Here is a 17,847-nt window from a genome sequence, read left to right on the forward strand (position 1 = left end):
TAGATTCGCACGCAAGACAATATTATGTTTTTAACCAAATCAACACATAGCTTTCAATGTAAAAAAAATTGTTCAATTACTTCATATTCTTTATAATTACATTCGATAGAAGTTCAGCCTTCATTATTTGGTCTTCAATAGGCTGAAACATCGTAGAAGTTTGCAAATATGGACTGAAAAATCTGTTAGCAGAGTTAGCCGGTCAAAAGGTGTCCAGTATAGCTAATAGCTTAATATCATAGCTACATTAAATTTTGTAGCTTTATCATTCCATACTCATTTTTTTTACCCAAGGACCCCGGATCTGTTTGGGAGAACAGCTGGCTCGGATGGAGTTCTTCCTGTTCTTCACCTCGCTCATGCAGCACTTCACTTTCAAACTGCCAGAGGGCGTTACCGTATCACCGCATGAAGGGATCACCGGAGGCGTGCGTTCTCCCAAACCTCATGATATGATAGCGGTGGCACGAAACTAAGAAAGAAAGGTCAGAAAGGATCGGAACCCTCAAAACTTTGAGAGATAATCAACATAAACAAAGCCATACCAATTTGATTTCTTGGTTCTCGGAGTTTTAAAAGTGAAAATATAGCAAGAGGACATCATAAAGGTAGAAGGTAGGGAGAAAAACTTGAATATGACAGTGCACCAAGGCACAAACCTGGTCCTCAGGTTTCATTATCATTATGCTTTTCCAGTTAAGGTTTTTAAAATATTTTTTTAAATCCAAGAACTAACAAATTAAATTGGTTAAATTAAACTAAAACAAACTGTCAGACATTTCAGTCAGTATCCGCTGGTAGTTTACTTCAGTTGTGCCTGTCCTTGGTGCTGAGTCCTTTGCCTGAATAGTGAGTTGATATTCCTATGATTATTACATTTGATAAAGAATACAGTCAAACCTGTATTAGCGGCCACCTTTGCATAGCGACCACCTGGCCATAGTGGCCACTTTTTGTCGGTCCCTTGGATTCGTAATGGTTAAGAAATAGGCTGTCACCTGTCCAACACGGCCACGGCCAAACGTTTTCCGGTCCCGTAGATACAGAAACACTGCCTATTGCGACCATATGTTGGCCTTATGTCACTCTGCGCCAAGTTAAAAATCGTAGTTTGCGAGGATTCCAGTTCCCGACAGGGTCATTTTGGCGGTAGCGGAAGGTACAAATGCCTTGAGCGTTAAAGTGCAAGTCTTTATCGGCGAAATTACATTATCGTGACAATGCTACTTGGTGAGAAAGATTAGTTGGAACTGAAATCATGTACAACTTGCTCGTGGTCAATTGATCAACATTTTCTCTATAGTGGCCACCTGTCTATAGTGGCCATTTTTCTCCAGTCCCTTGAGTGGCCGCTATAGACAGGTTTGACTGTACATGATGACTTGATTTTGATAATGATTTGGGTTTGGCCCTTGACTAAAACATTCTGTTAAAGATCTAGATTAAGATCCAGGCTTTGATTTATTTTTGGGGAGTTGTAAAATTAGTGATTGTGAAATATCATTTACTAATACATCTACCTTTACCAGTTAATTGATCAAAGGTATGTTTATAAGACAATTAAGAGATAGTTTGTTGGGGAGGACAGAAACCTAATAATAGCTTATGGTAGATCCTTCACAATCTATCATTATATGGACATATATAATTGTTATACATATAGTATCATATTACATATGAAATGTTCAAAATATCAACTATAAACTCATAGATTGATGATTTAATGACCACGGTAGTCTAAAATCTCTAATTATGAAAAAGGGAAAGGAATGTACCAATAACAACAAGCTTAAGGCACGTCTAGAAAGAAACTGTATATTTTATTCACATTTTATCTTTGATGTGTATCTTAAAGGACAGCATCAGAAAATTTTCAATTCTTTATTTTCCAGTAGTTTACTCATTAAAAAGTTGATGTACGTCAATTTTTACATTGATCCGCCTAATATGACCCTGTAGACACGTTTGAACCTCGCGCTCTCCTCCTCTCCCCGCCGCGCTGGCCGATGACGTAATGGCCTCGTTCTGATCGTCTGAGATTGTATGACGTCACGGATCCGAAACTTCTAGCCAGCCATTTTGCTCGGTGAACCTCGGTCCTCTCAGCGGTAAATAATCACCCCGCCATTATGGAGTTCAGTTTGTTGTCATTGAAAATTACTTTCGTGGACCTGTAAGTCGCATTGTGAGCTGTCTACGAAGCCATAGTCCCCGGGAGACTGAACATGAATAAGCTTGCCTGCGTGTGAACCGCGCGGCGACGGAACGAAATCAAAACAATGGTGGTGGGGGAGGTTCACGCACCGTGCCATTCTGGACTATTACAAGAGCGAGTTCGGGTCAGTTCTTACCTTCTCCTTTCCGGACAGCACAGCGATAATTACACGTAAGCTTCCACGAATTTTGGTTGAATTCACAATTGTCCAACTGGCAGGGACATTAAAAAAAATCATTCTCTGACAACATACCCTTGATCGCTACATATCGAACGATCCCCCTTCCGCGCCGAAACATACATACAGCATTGTTGTTTTTACATACAACACAGGCCGGCATTGTGAATGGCGCGAAATGTCGGCTTCGTTTCAGAGTCCGTGATTTGTTTTGAATGAACCCCCAGCAATCTCCGCCAAAGCTACATGATTGAAAAACCGACCAGTCCAGATAATTTACCCGAGAAACAGAAAATAAAGTGAGAGGCGAGGCGTAACTCGCACGATCTGTACAAGTTGTGGTGCTATCTGTTTCGGCGCGAAAAGGGGGTTGTTCGATATGTAGCGATCAAGGGTATGTTGTCAGTAGAACAAACGAGGTCTACAACTGTGAATTCAACCAAAATTCGTGGAAGCTTACGTGTAATTATCACTGTGCTGTTCGGAAAGGAGAAGGTAAGAACTGACCCGAACTCGCTCTTGTAATAGTCCAGAATGGCACGGTGCGTGAACCTCCCCAAAAACCATTGTTTTGATTTCGTCCCGTCGCCGCGCGGTTCACCCGCTGCAGACAAGCTAATTCATGTTCAGTCTCCCGGGACTATGGCTTCGTAGACAGCTCACAACGCGACTTACAGGTCCACGAAGTTAATTGTCAACAACAACGGACTGGCTTCCAGAATGGCGGTGTGATTTCCCGCCGAAGGGACCGAGGTTCACCGAGCAAAATGGCTGGCATGGCCAGAAGTTTCAATTCTGATTTGTGACGTCAGCGCGCAGGCAATCAGAACGAGGCCATTACGTCATCGGCCAGCGCGGCGGGAGAGGGGAGGAGAGCGCGAAGTTCAAACGTGTCTACAGGGTCATATTGGGCGGATTAATGTAAAAATTGACGTAAATCAACTTTTTAATGAGTAAACTACTGGAAAATAATGAATTGAAGATTTTCTGATGCTTTCCTTTAACATTATAAGCACATATGTACAAAATGCACTGTATACTCCTCTAGATTCACTTCTACTTTTTCAAGTGCACATTACTGCACTATTGACCCATCTTGCATCTGTTATTCATTAATGAGTTTGCCTTATTTAGCACAGGAAAATAAGTGTGCAGGGCCTAGATTTCAAGTACTGTATCCACAATGCAATGGCGGACGAAATAGTTGGGGTTTTTTTTAGCAAGAGAATGATGGTTTCAAAATGTTTTCGGGTAGTATACTTTGGTGATGCCACAATCACCCTCTACCAACAGATCCTAAATATCTCAAATTTTGGGTCACCTGGTTAGTAAAGTGATCCCCTAATATTGGAAATAACAGGGCAGTTTAACAGAGCACAAACTGAGCAGGATTCTAGGACACAGGTTTGCATCTGCGTAGGAGAATGGTATCCATCTTAAAAAGTTTGTATACTCTTCTCCACCAGTTGCTTATATGGTACTTGTAGCTATTGCTGAGTATTTCCTCCACCCAACTCCTGGAAGAAAAAGATTTTGAACATTCTGAAAACCAAGTTACTGTTAATGTTAACAGACGAGTGTTGAGCCAAATACACCTGAAATGTGTTTTGGATCTCGTAAGTGCTATTAGATCAAGAAATACACCATACTTTTTATGTGTGCACAAAAAGTATTGCAAATGGTGACTCCATTATAGTATTGAGACAAAAACTGGTAAAAATTTCCACTTTTTCATAAGGAATAATTCACATGCTGCCCCCTACCTGTTGGAGTGTGTTCTGCAGCAACATCAGAGTCTGCACTGCCAGTTTCTGGCATTCTGCATCAGTGTCTTTCTCCAACACATCTTGGAAAAGAAGAAAACATAAGAATTTAAAAATGTTGCTAGCTTCTTGATATGAATATTATAAGCACATGAATAAATATTTCATTTTTGAAAGTTCAAAGATGTACTGGTTTGGTGGGAATTTCAACAAAAAAATTCTTATTTTTAGCATCTACGACATCTGTCATACCTTGTAGCCATTGCTGTCCTTCAAATATCTCCTCCTGGAGGTCAGAGGTCAAGACATGGGCGGGGACACTCAGGATCACCATGGAAACAGCAAACAATAACGATTGCCTGACATACCTGGACAGAAAAACAAAACAGCTTCATAAGTCAACCAGTAAAAGTTTTTGCTATTAACAGTTTCCACACTCCAATATTAGGTTTGAGGTTCTTGGAAAATGTGCATCCGAATAAGAATTCGAGTGAGCGTGGCGCAACCATTGCAACAGGCCAGGCAGGACTGTCACTTGTATCTATGTCAAACCTGGGCTGCTATAACATCCCATACAGGTGTTCCAGATCTGGTGACAACAGTAGAAGCCTTAGTAATGTGATAACCCACGTTATCACATGTGGTTTTTATAGAATCATTCAAATGAAAAGTATGCGGCACTGTTGAAAATTCCAATAATAGATTCTGACATTGGAATTGCTGTAACAGTTGTTACCATTTTCCTTTCAAGGACACAAAATTCTATGAATGTCTGGCACCTTTAGCATAAATGAAACAATGTGTTTTCTCGGGTGGGTATGACATAAATGAAATACAACATGGCGTATTCCGCATCACCCTTGGTCCTAATAGCTTATTTGAGCTCTCCCACGGGTCGGATCACCCTGCAGGCTACTGGTGATCCTATCCACAGGGTGCTGGTGCCTCAGGTGATATGGATTACATTGTGTTGTATTCAATTATGTATCACCCTCAATGAAAGAGCCAAAATTGTATTTTCAGTGAAAAATCAAGATAAGAACTTACGGTTCTGTGTGGAAGCGTAGTACCCAGACAAACTCAAGTAGAGTTTTGGACATTTGTCTTGCAACCTGGTGCAAAAAAAAGCTTATCATAAATAAAACATGATGGATGGATTTGTAAAATGACAGATGGATTGCATGGATTAATGGATGGACAAATGGACAGAAGATGAAAGTTTAAAACTACATGTACATCAATGGTTACCGTCACGGTAGTAACTTCAGGAAATCAAAAGATGTAGTCATTACAAGCAAAACAAGAGCCATCTAGCACTCAAAAATCATGACCATAGGATGTCCAGAACATGAGAATGATATTGTTTTATTTATTTATTTATTTATTAATCTTTAAGGGTATCAAAACAAGAAGTTCTGCTACAGTACCATAACACACCACTAGGGGGCCTACAATCGATTTTCAAGGTCTTGTAAAGACCAACTATCAAAACAGCATCTAGGTGTTCACTTACATTATCCTGAGGTCAGACATCTATGTGTCAACAATCAAACAGCAGTCACTACAATACCTTCATTTCACAGAGGTTACAAGTAATAAAAAGAAGTGTTGAACCTACCATAGTGTTTGCAGCAGCATACAGTATTGCCCCTAATGAGTACACCAGTCTACCAAGCACCAGGGTATCCTCTCCTAACATGTCCAGGGTGTTCTGACGACTGGTTTACATGTGAACACAGAAGTTACATTTGTAGAATGTCCACTTGGCACTTTTTCATAATTGTGAAAGTCAGTCAATTAAAAATGAGCACCAGCAGAAATGACAGTTATTAGACAAACTTTAACTTTTGTTTTTGGCATAAGATATACACTGTTATATACATGTATATATAATATATAGTATTTACTGATTGAATAATGTCTAAAGGATTATCATCTCTGAAGATCGAAACAAACTCAAACTGTTTGTTGACTTGAAAAGGGCTTTAGAAAACTTTTCAAAAGCTTTTTTCAAGTCAAGAAATAGTTTGACTACAATTTACTCAATTGAAGCAAAGTTTATGATATCTATGTATGATAAATAGACTTTTACCTGTCATAGTTCTTGAGAAGTGGGAAAAAGAAGTGCCCAGCCACAGTGTGGAACTTGTTTGGTACTGGTGTTGGGTCAGGCTTGCTGGCTCCCTGGAACACACAACAAAGATCAAACCTGAGAATAATTTTACTAATCTCTTGCAAAATAATAATTCCGAACAAATATATGTATTGGTCATATTCATATAACTACATGTACATCACAGTATGCAATGCTACTATCTGGTTCGCAACAAAATAAAGAAAACATTTGAAATCTTCAGCTACTTATAAAACAGGCTAATTACTGATTAAAACGATCAATCACTTAAGCCTCTGTCACACATTTTGGACCTTACCACCACTTTGCTCCTGACCACATCCAAAGCAAGGTTGGTACTGGGTTAGGAGTAGCCTGGAATTCCTATTATATTATAGCTCATGTCTGCTTCTCTGATTGCATTCAATATGACTTTCCTGACTACTTTTCAAAATTTACAGTTGTCTGGTACTGACGAATATAAATTTGAAAGACTATTGACATCTTTGCCTATTTAAGAACTACCAATCACAGATGACCTTGCTCCTCACTAAAAGACCAAACCATGGTCTGGAGACGGTTGGAAGGCCATGGTTGGCTATAGCTATACCTTTGCAAATCTCCTGGTCTTCTTCTCTATCCTCTTCTGTACAACTTCCCTCCAGTGTTGGGGTTCCCTAGACTGATCATCAGGGGTAGGGAGTAGCTGTACCAGAGGTTCTGGTCTCGTGGCCTTCTTCTGTTCCATTGGCTGTGAAAGTTCTTGGGCTGCACCAACTAAAACCTGCATGTGGGGGTGTAAAGGGCAGAAATATTTTTCTCCACAATTCATATCTTGTGATTATCTAGAAATTGGAAAAAAATGTTGGAAAACACAGTCAGCACCAGGGACAGGGAAACACAGTCAGCACCAGGGACAGGGAAACACAGTCAGCACCAGGGACAGGGAAACACAGTCAGCACCAGGGACAGGGAAACACAGTTCACCAGGGACAGGGAAACACAGTCAGCACCAGGGACAGAGAAACACAGTCAGCACCAGAGACAGGGAAACACAATCAGCGCCAGGGACAGGGAAACACAATCAGCACCAGGGACAGGGAAACACAGTCAGAGTCAGGGAAACACAATCAGCACCAGGGACAGAGAAACACAGTCAGCACCAGGGACAGGGAAACACAGTCAGCACCAAGGCGCTGTGCATATTGCATTCTTTATTTTGTTGGAAAATTTACAAACCTCTAACATATCCAGCCTTTGAATTATAGTGTAGTTTGGTGCGTAGAACTCACTGGTAAGATACTGAGAAACCTGTAAATGAAGAAACAATATAATGTTCACTGACAAACACATAATATACAGTGTCAAATACTTTCTGCTTTTAAATATGAAACATAAATGTTGGTTTTGCTTACAGATTAAAATGCTAGTACCTAATAGTACAATCACATAACATTAGTTCACCTTTATCCATGGGGTAACCTATATCCGTTGTGTTCAAAAACAGGGTATTTTGGGATATGAAGTGGACAGTAGTTTGAATTACAATATTCTCAGTTCATAAGAAAAATATTAGAAATATTGCAGTCGACTTGAAAACCTTTTATACCCAGTTTATTTCAGAACAACGGATATAGGTTACCAAGCTAATAAAAGTGAACTAGCGTTACCTCTGCACATAAAAGAATCCAACAATTGCACACTTATCGAGAAGACTAGGGGTCACCTAGTATGCATGGTTTAAATACGTGAGCCGAAGTGAAGCCACGTACACACGAAAAAGTGTTATCGTCTATTCATTGCTTCCTATTGAGTTATCTTATAATTGCATAATTCAATCCACAACACCATAGCTACCTGCAAAGGACAGAAGACCGTTGTGGCCACCATGGCGCTTCTTCTGAGCCTGGTAAATTCTGGGATAGCAAAACTGTTCTGTAGATGCAGCAGAATTTTCACCAGTTCCACACAGACCTGTGGAGAGAAAAATATTTTGATAGAATGAAAAAAAAACACTTTATGCAGAATGTATTTTGATGAACTGTATTCAACAGTTTGGCATATTTGCATTGACTGTGCTTGGATGTGAACTTTTAAAAACTGTTAACATATTTTTATGAAAAATTTTATATTCCATCCACTAATTGAAAGATGATTTTGGACTTTTTCCATTGTCTTACCTCTTCTAAGTTGTCAGGTTGTCTTCTCACCAGTTGTTCACACACAGAGAGACATGCCTCAACTCTGTCTGCATCCTCATTGGCTATGAGACCTGAAAATAAAAGTAATTCCAACAGTTAAATCAGTACCCAATAATAGAATGCAGAAAGCATTAATATACAACGTTTTTTGTCGTGTTTATACTTTCAATGTTACTGTTTACAGTAGTACAGTAGAAGCCAGTTAATTGCACAACGCACCCTTCTGTTAACTGCATGGAATCCCCAAATCAGTGCGGTCCAACTAGATAACTTCGCATTATTGCACCAGCCGGATAATTGCATGAAATTCACTGGCAAATAGGCCGTGCAATTAAGTGACTTCTACTGTACATGAAAATGACAGAACTCATACAAAAATAGCAAACCACAGAGTCTGACTTGCCAAAATGAAAGCTCTCTTTCTACACTATGTGCATGTCATTTCTAGCTAGCCTAAGTTGACCATGCAGTGAAGATAGCAAATGTGACCCCTTAACACACGTAAGACAGAAGATCCTTACCATCGAGACAGTCTCTGATGTAGACAGGTGACTTGACCTTGGACATCTTAGTGTCTTCTGGCATGTCATATGGCTCAAGGTCATCATCACTGGAAAAATGTAAAGGTTAGAGCAGGTGTGAAACATAACATCTGTCAATCATCAATTCAATCATGTCTTTCAGCCAATCAAGGGTAACCATTTGAATAACAGCAAATGTGATTGGTCACTTGAGGCTTAACCCTCTCAGCACGAAAAGCCATTTTCGTGGCTTTCCCGTAGACCGCGAGAAGCCACGTACGGGGCTTCGTACGTCACGTTTTGGATTTTGAACTCCCTGCCCACCATCATGACGAATCCCACAACTAGAACGCTGGTAATTGTAAGAGAACCAATCAATCAGAAAACATACAGCATTTTGACTTCATTCAAACCTTATTTGAACGTAATCCAGACGCTAGATAATCATGAGTGCTTCAGGGGCTTCAGGGGCCTCATAGGCCGATAATGAAGATTTAGTGGAGGCTCCCACCAGCGGGGAAAGAGACGAACAACAAGGTAAACAACGGGGTTTTTTTGTTGAATATTAGCTGCTGTCTCTTCATGCCAGGTTTGCGGTTTCGTACTGCTAATATCTAGCTGCATTTTACAGGTTTGCGATAGCAAACCTTTTTTTTTCAAATTTTTTTTTTTCAAATTTTTTTTTTTTTAGATATTGTCAGAGCTTGTAGTTATACTTATGTGAACATATAAATGAAAGTGGTTGGAAGTTGTACTATTTTTTAAATAATATTACTACAATTTTTCCTCAACAAAACAACAATTTCACATGATAATACAACAATACAATTGTTCAACAACAAAACATGTGATTATTATAAACTATATTTTGGTTTTCTCCCCAGCATCCAGCAGTGACAACATCGATGAAGAAGATGAGCAGTGTGAAGATGTTTGATGCCCATCACATAATACCAGCATTGCTCTTGTATTATAATGTATTTCTGTGTAGTTTCAGGATAAGTAAAGTATGTTTTTGCCCCTGAATGGACTTTTTATTTTGTGAGACATGTTTTTGTGTTGTTTTGCATATTGTGTTTTTGTTTATTGTGTACTATCAGATTGATGGTATGATGTTTATTTTGCTTTTATTGGAAAGGCCAGTCTGTGAGCTTTCCAGAAATATATAGTTTTCCTAGTCTACTCCTTACATAGCAGCTGTAATAATAATTAACAAAAAGTACTAATTGACACCTGTATAGACTGAAATTATATGTCGTATATGGTATACAGGAAAAAATTTTATGACGTGCTGAGAGGGTTAAGCAACCAAAACACTGTCTTATAGTTGAGCAGTTGCGCATCTAAGGCTTAGGATAAATAAATGTGTTTCAGTTTACCAAATGGATCCAAGCAAAAACTGTTCACCCTTGCCTTTTTTTTGACAATAGCTGGAAAGAGACAAAACTTTACATCTGTCTCTTAGTGATGATACAGAAACAAAACAGAATTCCAAGAAGTGTTAAGATTATTCATATACTTGTGCTGGTATAATGTATATTTTGTTTCATAATAAAAATGATTACAACATGATTCTGAAAATAGCACGGTCCTATAATGCAGCTTTACATTGTTTCAACAATGTGTTAAAACTACATTAGGACCCTGCATGGTACAGTAACTGTTTAAAAACTGTAAATTAAACTATATTTGCTGGATCACTTTGATTGAAATCTAAAAAAAAGGAGAGATCCTACCTATAGTGACATTATTTCATGCATCAGAAACACTAGTACATTCAATCTTTCCATGCCAAACTTATAATCACTTATAGGTTTCAAATTTCATTCACACTCATACCTGTCTAACTCAGAGTCAGAACCCTCCTTGCTTTGAGATGATGTCACCTTCCCTTCCTGACCAGATGTTCTGGTAGTACCCTCCTTCTGTGGCAGTGAGGTTTTACTCATCAAGACTTCTTCTGTTTCCATATCTCCTTCAAGTTCATCTCCAGGGTCAGAAGGAGGCATGAGGAGAGAAAGTAGTCTTGAAGTTTCCTCGTCTTCCTCATACTAAAAAACAAACGGAACAAGAAACCTTGAAGTGAAATATTCAGGTTTTTGTGAATTCATTGTTTCATCTATTATCCTGAATTTCAATGGCACATGTATGATCTAGGTATAAATACTAGACTAAGACAGTATAGCATACAGCTTTCAGAAAATGTCACTGGAAACAATATTCAGCAGGCAGAAAAAAGTATTACAAAAAAAATATGCATGTCATTGAGTAATGCCAATGAGTACCTCGAATTTGAGTTTCTGTCCATCAGGATCCACCATCTTTGTCACACTTTCTGCCACAATCATGCCCAGACGACGAATCTAGAAGACAATGTGGATAAATGTGAAATTCAATAGAGAAGCTTTTCAATAACAATTTAATCTAATGCAGTTTAATAAGCCAGAAATTATTCTGTCATTCATGTATGAACTGAAACTGAATATGTTAGGCAAAAACTTCCTTCCACAGCAAACTCCCTTTCCTTAGGCTTACCCAATATAGAAAATCGCAAACAAGCACCCCCCCCCCCCCATAAAATAAAAGCAAGCTCCATGCACTAGAAGTCTGCAAAGGACACTAGGAAACATGGTCATGTTTCATACCTTAATGACAGGACTGTCTATGTGATGCTGTACTCCCTCCAGAAGTCTTCTAATGAAGTCTGCAAGAAAGAGAGTAACATCAACATGAGGCATGAAGAATGAAACATTTGTCAGTGAGCAAAAAGACACAAGGATGTCTATTTTGCTTGATCAGCCCACATTTTTATTTGGTTATGGGCTTTGCATACAGTTAACTGTAAAAACTGCTGAGAAAAACTACTGAGAAAAACAATGCCTTATAGATGGCCTTACCTTGCTTGTGTTCCTGTTTTTCCTTGCTGTTGAGATGTGAGAGTCCTGCCAGTATGGCTTTAGACAGGTACGCATGCTGGTCATAGGAGGTGTGTTTGATGGCACTGGAGTCACTCCAGACTTCTAACACTTTCACTAATGTCTGGGGAGAGTTGTTGGAGCTGTTAACATGACTTTGATAAACATTTACAATGACATGCCATTGGATGGAAACATGACATGTGATATTATGGTGTAGTGTCCTTTACCACTGTAGCACTGGTACCCACATTGTAGAAACATCTGATTATTTTTACAGTGTTCACTCAATGATACTGTAATGGTTGAATGCAATTAGGAAATATTGAATTTTAGTGGCATTCTTCCATACCTCAATAAGAAGGTGTCTCCTGGTTGGTGAGTCTGCCAGGTAGCCCATAATATTCTGTACCACTCGATCCTGTTTAAAAAGACGTTATTGGTCAGAATTCTCAGACATTCAGCTGCAGGGAAAGCCACAATCACACTTCTACTGCCTGCAATGCTGCTGTGTTATGCTAGAGGGTGCTCATGTGCTGGTAGATTGGGTAACAGATACTGCACCTGTTCATAATGCCTGATGAGGAGACACTTGTGCGTTAGGATGTACTTCAGCTTCTGACTCCTGAGGACTCCATCTCCCAAAAGTCTGGACAGGGTGCCATACCTGGATCAATTTAGAAAAAAATCACTTTGGCAATATAAAATATAAACATTGGATAAAATATAAAAATTGAAAATACATGTACAATACTCTACATTATTATACATCTACAAACTTTAGGTAACAAGTAAAAAATTAATGAAAATACTTCATTTTGGACCTGGAATTAAATTTCCAATCTAACAACAGCCAGTCTTGCTTAATGATAAGATAAATAGTTGGAGCAAGTGTGACGCCAGAGTCCTGCACACCTGTGTACTCACCATGACACCTGTGTTACCAGGTGCACCACCAGGCTCTCCACACACCTGTTCTGTACACCTGTGTACTCACCATGACACCTGTGTGACCAGGTGCACCACCAGGCTCTCCACACACCTGTCCTGCACACCTGTGTACTCACCATGACACCTGTGTGACCAGGTGCACCACCAGGCTCTCCACACACCTGTCCTGCACACCTGTGTACTCACCATGACACCTGTTTGAGCAGGTCACCACCAGGCTCTCCACACACCTGTCCTGCACACCTGTGTACTCACCATGACACCTGTGTGAGCAGCTGCACCACCAGGCTCTCCACACACCTGTCCTGCACACCTGTGTACTCACCATGACACCTGTGTGAGCAGCTGTACCACCAGGCTCTCCACACACCTGTCCTGCACACCTGTGTACTCACCATGACACCTGTGTGACCAGGTGCACCACCAGGCTCTCCACACACCTGTCCTGCACACCTGTGTACTCACCATGACACCTGTGTGACCAGGTGCACCACCAGGCTCTCCACACACCTGTCCTGCACACATGTGTACTCACCATGACACCTGTGTGACCAGGTGCACCACCAGGCTCTCCACACACCTGTCCTGCACACCTGTGTACTCACCATGACACCTGTGTGAGCAGCTGCACCACCAGGCTCTCCACACACCTGTCCTGCACACCTGTGAGGAGTAGACAGCTGACCCGCTGCCACACGAAGTCCTGACGTGTCTGTCTGGTTAGTTTGGGTAGCAGGACTCCCAAAACTAGACCTATGGGGACAAATCACACCCCAGTACTAAATCATTAACATTCAGTACCAGTTTAGCTTAATCAAGTCCAGGTTTAGGTCCAGAGAATTCATTTCAGGCACAGACCTGAACCTGGACTTGTATAGTTAAGATGTTTCAGCTTTTGTTAAACTGGTATAACATTCAATTGATATTTGAAAATAATGCCTATTTCTCCCAGTTTTGTTTAATTGTTAATCTGGTATGATATTCAATTGATACTTGAAAGTTACACCTATTTCTTCCAGTTTTGTTTTTGTTAAACCGGTATATTAATATTCAATTGATATTTGAAAGTTACACCAGAAGTGCAGAGATCACATTCTGTCTTCCCGTCAACACCAGAAGTTTCGTAGACTAGGAAATCGCCAGAGCAACATCCTTACTACCAGACTACGTCTTGGCTGGTGTCAGCTCAACTCTACGTTGGCTAAGTTCAACATCACAACCCGGAGCTGTGCTTGTGGTGCTACGTCCGAGACGGTTGCACACTTTCTACTTCACTGTCCTCTGCACACGGCTGCACGGCAAACCCTAGCTTCTTCAGTGCTCCAACTTGTCGGCCAGTCTCTCTCAACTGGAGTCCTCCTTAATGGTTCTCCAGGTCAAAACTCTGCTACAAACCAAAAACTCTCAGACGCTCTACATTCATTTTTAACATCAACAAACCGATTTACAGCACCTTCCATCTGCTCCTCATAGCTCACGTAGCCTATGTGGCCTATTATGTACATATGTGTAATTTAGATTTGTTTGTTGTATCTTTGTGGGTCAGCCGTCATCAGCTTGAATAGACTGCCTAGGCTGGCCCAGTGTAATGACTTGTTGTCATTTTCAATAAATAAATAAATTAAAAAAAAAAGAAAGTTACACCTATTTCTCCCAGTTTTGTTTTTGTTCAACCGGTATATTAATATTCAATTGATATTTGAAAGTTACACCTATTTCTCCCAGTTTTGTTTTTGTTCAACCGGTATATTAATATTCAATTGATATTTAAAAGTTACACCATTTCTCCCAGTTTTGTTTTTGTTAAACCGGTATATTAATATTCAATTGATATTTGAAAGTTACACCTATTTCTCCCAGTATTGTTGGTGACTAACAAGCAGTGGAGAAATTTGAAAAACTTGAATGTTCATCAAACATAGGCTAAATATCTTTTATCAAACTCCAATACAGACAGATAAAAAAAGGAGGCATTCTGAGCGAAAATTGGAGAATAGATATAAGTAAAAAAAAACTGAAACTTAAGTTGTCATTGACAAATTTCAGGGGTGTTTTTGTTACTCAGAGTCTGTTCTTGGATGTTGTGCCAAGTCTGTACCAGGTCCAGAGAACTGGTATCCACCCTTAGTTCACATTGACCAAAAAACAAGTTGACACACTAGGAAAGATTAAAAACAAAACAAAAATCTGAATAAGAATTGACTACAGACAGATAGCCTTACCTGCATGCCCCTGAAGACACAGTTTCCCCAACAACAGCTGCAGAAAGGCCATGGAACAGTCCTGGGAAGCTGTACATGAGGAAATTGAGTAAAATAGGATAAATGCATTAAACAAAATGAGTTTGTTACAAATACATTGGGCCTTACACATACATGTACTTGTATGTGCATAACGTCCATATAAAAAAAAATTTATCCAGTTTACATTCACTGTAGGAGACATACCAGTTCAGAATCTGTTCATAAGGAGTACAGCCTTGTACACAATCAAGGAAAATTCACATGATACCAAGAACATTGTCTTCAACTTCACCATGAGCTGACTTGAGAAGAATTGCATGCACTAATTCTTTAGAGACCACATTGCGATGGATAGTTGTATGTAAAGGTATTTTTTTTGTGTGTGAAATGGGGGACAATATGATGTTATCTTTCTCACCTTTGATAGCACTGTAAACTTTCTCCAAAGTCTCCCACATGCTCAGAGCGAGAGACTGGAAATACTGCTCTGGAGAAAAGGCAGGACTGCAAAAATAATCAGTCATGGTAAAGACCTTAGTACACTTCCAACAAAAGCATTCAAGTTTGTAGTAGTATACTAGTACATCATTAAATATATGTGTCTGTCTGCCTGTCCGTCTGTCCATTTGTCTGCCTGTCCTTCTGTCTGTCTGTCTGTCCATCCGTCTGTCTGTCTGTCTGTTAAAGAATGAAAAAAAGCATTTCCTGACACCATAGATAAAAAAGTCAATAACCAACCGATTTCGCTGCTGTAATTTGTTGGCCATCCTGTCTGGAAGGGTCGCCAAAATCGTCACCAGCTCCTCCCACAATGCATTGTGCACCCTCGGTTGCCTCCTGCTGTCTGATTGGTTGGTCTGGATCATGTGACCTGTAGCTATGGTATTGCACTGCTCCCAGAACATGGATGTCATCTTGTTCTGTGTGAGAAACTGCTCCAGTAGAGAGACGCACTTGTCTTGTTTGTAGCTTGGGCTGCGGAAAAAGCAAATTAAAGCACTGTTATTATGTTCATCTCTTTCACCATGTAAGGCTTTCAGTAAAAATACATCGACATTTTGACATGAAATGGCTGATCATCACTTGACCTATCTGTTTACAGACCTGTAAGAATAAGTAGATCAACTTCTAAATAGGAACCCCTCTGAACATATTCCCTAAAACAAACTCTTTTTTTGCCACACCACAATTCCATTCTGATCACATGACATAAGTTTTGGGTTACCGGTAATATCGATATTTGGGTTTTCGTACCACTGTTCTGTCGAAATGTCGCTTTGTCTACAACAATTGTTTCGGTATAATTATGAGTTTCCCTAGATCTTGCAGCGCAACTGAAATGTTCGTGTGCAATCATTCCGATACCTTCAACGCCAGATGGCGTAAACAGTGCCACTCCTTTGTACATAGGCTTGTCAATTCTACTAATACCATTATACAGTCCGTACTTACGTCCGACTCTTTTTACAAGAACTCATTTTTCACCAATCTCTGGCGCCGCCTCTACACATAGCCATAATATTGTCAGTTTGTCTTAAAATGTTGTACATATTCTTTGTTTTTCATGTTTGTCCCTACGTCATATGGGCCAGTGAGAGCCTGAAATAAAGAAATAATAATATCTAACTTGAGAAGGACCAGAGGACTGATGGAAAGCTTGTGGCTAAGTTAGTGCTCGAATTTGTGTGCGGATAACGTTACAGGTACAACATGTAAAATCTCTACAAAGTACAATGCTGCTTACTATCACAGATGAACTTTCATTCAAACTGAATAGTTGTTCTTCACTCAGTCAGAGTATTGGGTAAAAAGACTAAGACAGCCTCGTCTGTGAAAATGAAAGTGTCTGAAAAAAAAACGCCATCTAAGAGACTGGACAGATTCATACAAGTGTCTTTTCAACACAGTCTCTTCTCTTACGCAAGTACAATGATTAAAGATAGACTATAATACAAAAGGTGTGCAAAATGAGTACAAAATACATAAACTTGATGATGCAACTTGGAAATTATTAAGGTAAAGTCCAGAGTTCAATTCAAGGGGCTTGTTTGCCGATGGCCGCATGCCGTCGGTGTCTTCTTTCAGAATCCTTGACCTATCATATCCTATGAGACAGTTCACTACAGGCAAGGCATTTAACTTACAGGACAATAACAACTTTTTTAGGTTTTAGATACTAGTATAAAAACTCTGTCAATGCAACATTTTGGGCTCAGGTGTCAAAGGCTTTATAACAGCACTTTTTAGCTCTTACTCTATAGAACATGATCCGAGCAAAAGGTCAGTGGATAGTTTCATCCGGTTGATACACACTTACAGCAGTTAACCCTTCCAAAGCTCAGTCATACAGATGAAGCACAGGAGAAATGCAGGAGAAACACACCAGGCATAAAAAGAGCTATTTCTTGTGTGTATCCTGCCTTTTTTACCCAGTCAGAGAGGTTCTAATGTTTGTTTTAGAGGACATACAACGGACAACTTTCCTTTTCGCCAATTAGAGACAGTGAATCTTATGTGTGTCTCTTGTGATTCCTGGTAATCAGTCACACCCTAGGAGGAGAGATGGGCTGAGCTGATGGTCAACAGGCTCTTATCCTTACAGTCTTTGCAGCTGATTAAGTGTGAAAAATCAATTATCACGGAAATTAGCTATGATTCCATTGGCTTTCCCTTCTGTTTCCCTCAGCCATGCATGGGAATCACATTGGAAAAGTGTTCCTGTATGCATCAACTGTATGACTGAGCTT

General features: G+C 39.8%; 2 protein-coding genes across 2 annotated transcripts in view; one reads left to right on the forward strand and one right to left on the reverse strand.

Moving 5' to 3' along the window:
- LOC118428418 (cytochrome P450 2C15-like) overlaps positions 1 to 1,165 on the forward strand; it is a 7,869-nt gene extending 6,704 nt beyond the window's left edge. The window contains exon 8 of the mRNA XM_035838470.1: positions 295 to 1,165. Within this exon, the coding sequence (XP_035694363.1) occupies positions 295 to 476 (182 nt within the window). The 3' untranslated portion in view covers positions 477 to 1,165. The remainder of the gene's footprint in view (positions 1 to 294) is intronic.
- Positions 1,166 to 3,812: 2,647 nt separating this feature from the next.
- The window catches only part of LOC118429344 (telomere length regulation protein TEL2 homolog), a 22,958-nt gene continuing 8,923 nt past the window's right edge, over positions 3,813 to 17,847 (reverse strand). The window contains exons 3-24 of the mRNA XM_035839825.1: positions 15,839 to 16,075; positions 15,519 to 15,604; positions 15,080 to 15,148; positions 13,463 to 13,610; positions 12,904 to 13,062; positions 12,471 to 12,573; positions 12,259 to 12,327; positions 11,889 to 12,030; positions 11,637 to 11,695; positions 11,277 to 11,354; positions 10,831 to 11,042; positions 8,992 to 9,080; positions 8,450 to 8,541; positions 8,127 to 8,243; positions 7,509 to 7,580; positions 6,880 to 7,053; positions 6,249 to 6,340; positions 5,775 to 5,874; positions 5,204 to 5,268; positions 4,409 to 4,524; positions 4,157 to 4,239; positions 3,813 to 3,910 (exon numbers count right to left, since the gene is read on the reverse strand). Coding sequence (XP_035695718.1) covers positions 3,881 to 3,910; positions 4,157 to 4,239; positions 4,409 to 4,524; positions 5,204 to 5,268; positions 5,775 to 5,874; positions 6,249 to 6,340; positions 6,880 to 7,053; positions 7,509 to 7,580; positions 8,127 to 8,243; positions 8,450 to 8,541; positions 8,992 to 9,080; positions 10,831 to 11,042; positions 11,277 to 11,354; positions 11,637 to 11,695; positions 11,889 to 12,030; positions 12,259 to 12,327; positions 12,471 to 12,573; positions 12,904 to 13,062; positions 13,463 to 13,610; positions 15,080 to 15,148; positions 15,519 to 15,604; positions 15,839 to 16,075 — 2,392 coding nt within the window. The 3' untranslated portion in view covers positions 3,813 to 3,880. The remainder of the gene's footprint in view (positions 3,911 to 4,156; positions 4,240 to 4,408; positions 4,525 to 5,203; positions 5,269 to 5,774; positions 5,875 to 6,248; positions 6,341 to 6,879; positions 7,054 to 7,508; positions 7,581 to 8,126; positions 8,244 to 8,449; positions 8,542 to 8,991; positions 9,081 to 10,830; positions 11,043 to 11,276; positions 11,355 to 11,636; positions 11,696 to 11,888; positions 12,031 to 12,258; positions 12,328 to 12,470; positions 12,574 to 12,903; positions 13,063 to 13,462; positions 13,611 to 15,079; positions 15,149 to 15,518; positions 15,605 to 15,838; positions 16,076 to 17,847) is intronic.

The sequence above is a fragment of the Branchiostoma floridae genome, chromosome 13, assembly GCF_000003815.2.
Source record: "Branchiostoma floridae strain S238N-H82 chromosome 13, Bfl_VNyyK, whole genome shotgun sequence".
Taxonomy (NCBI): Eukaryota; Metazoa; Chordata; class Leptocardii; order Amphioxiformes; family Branchiostomatidae; genus Branchiostoma; species Branchiostoma floridae.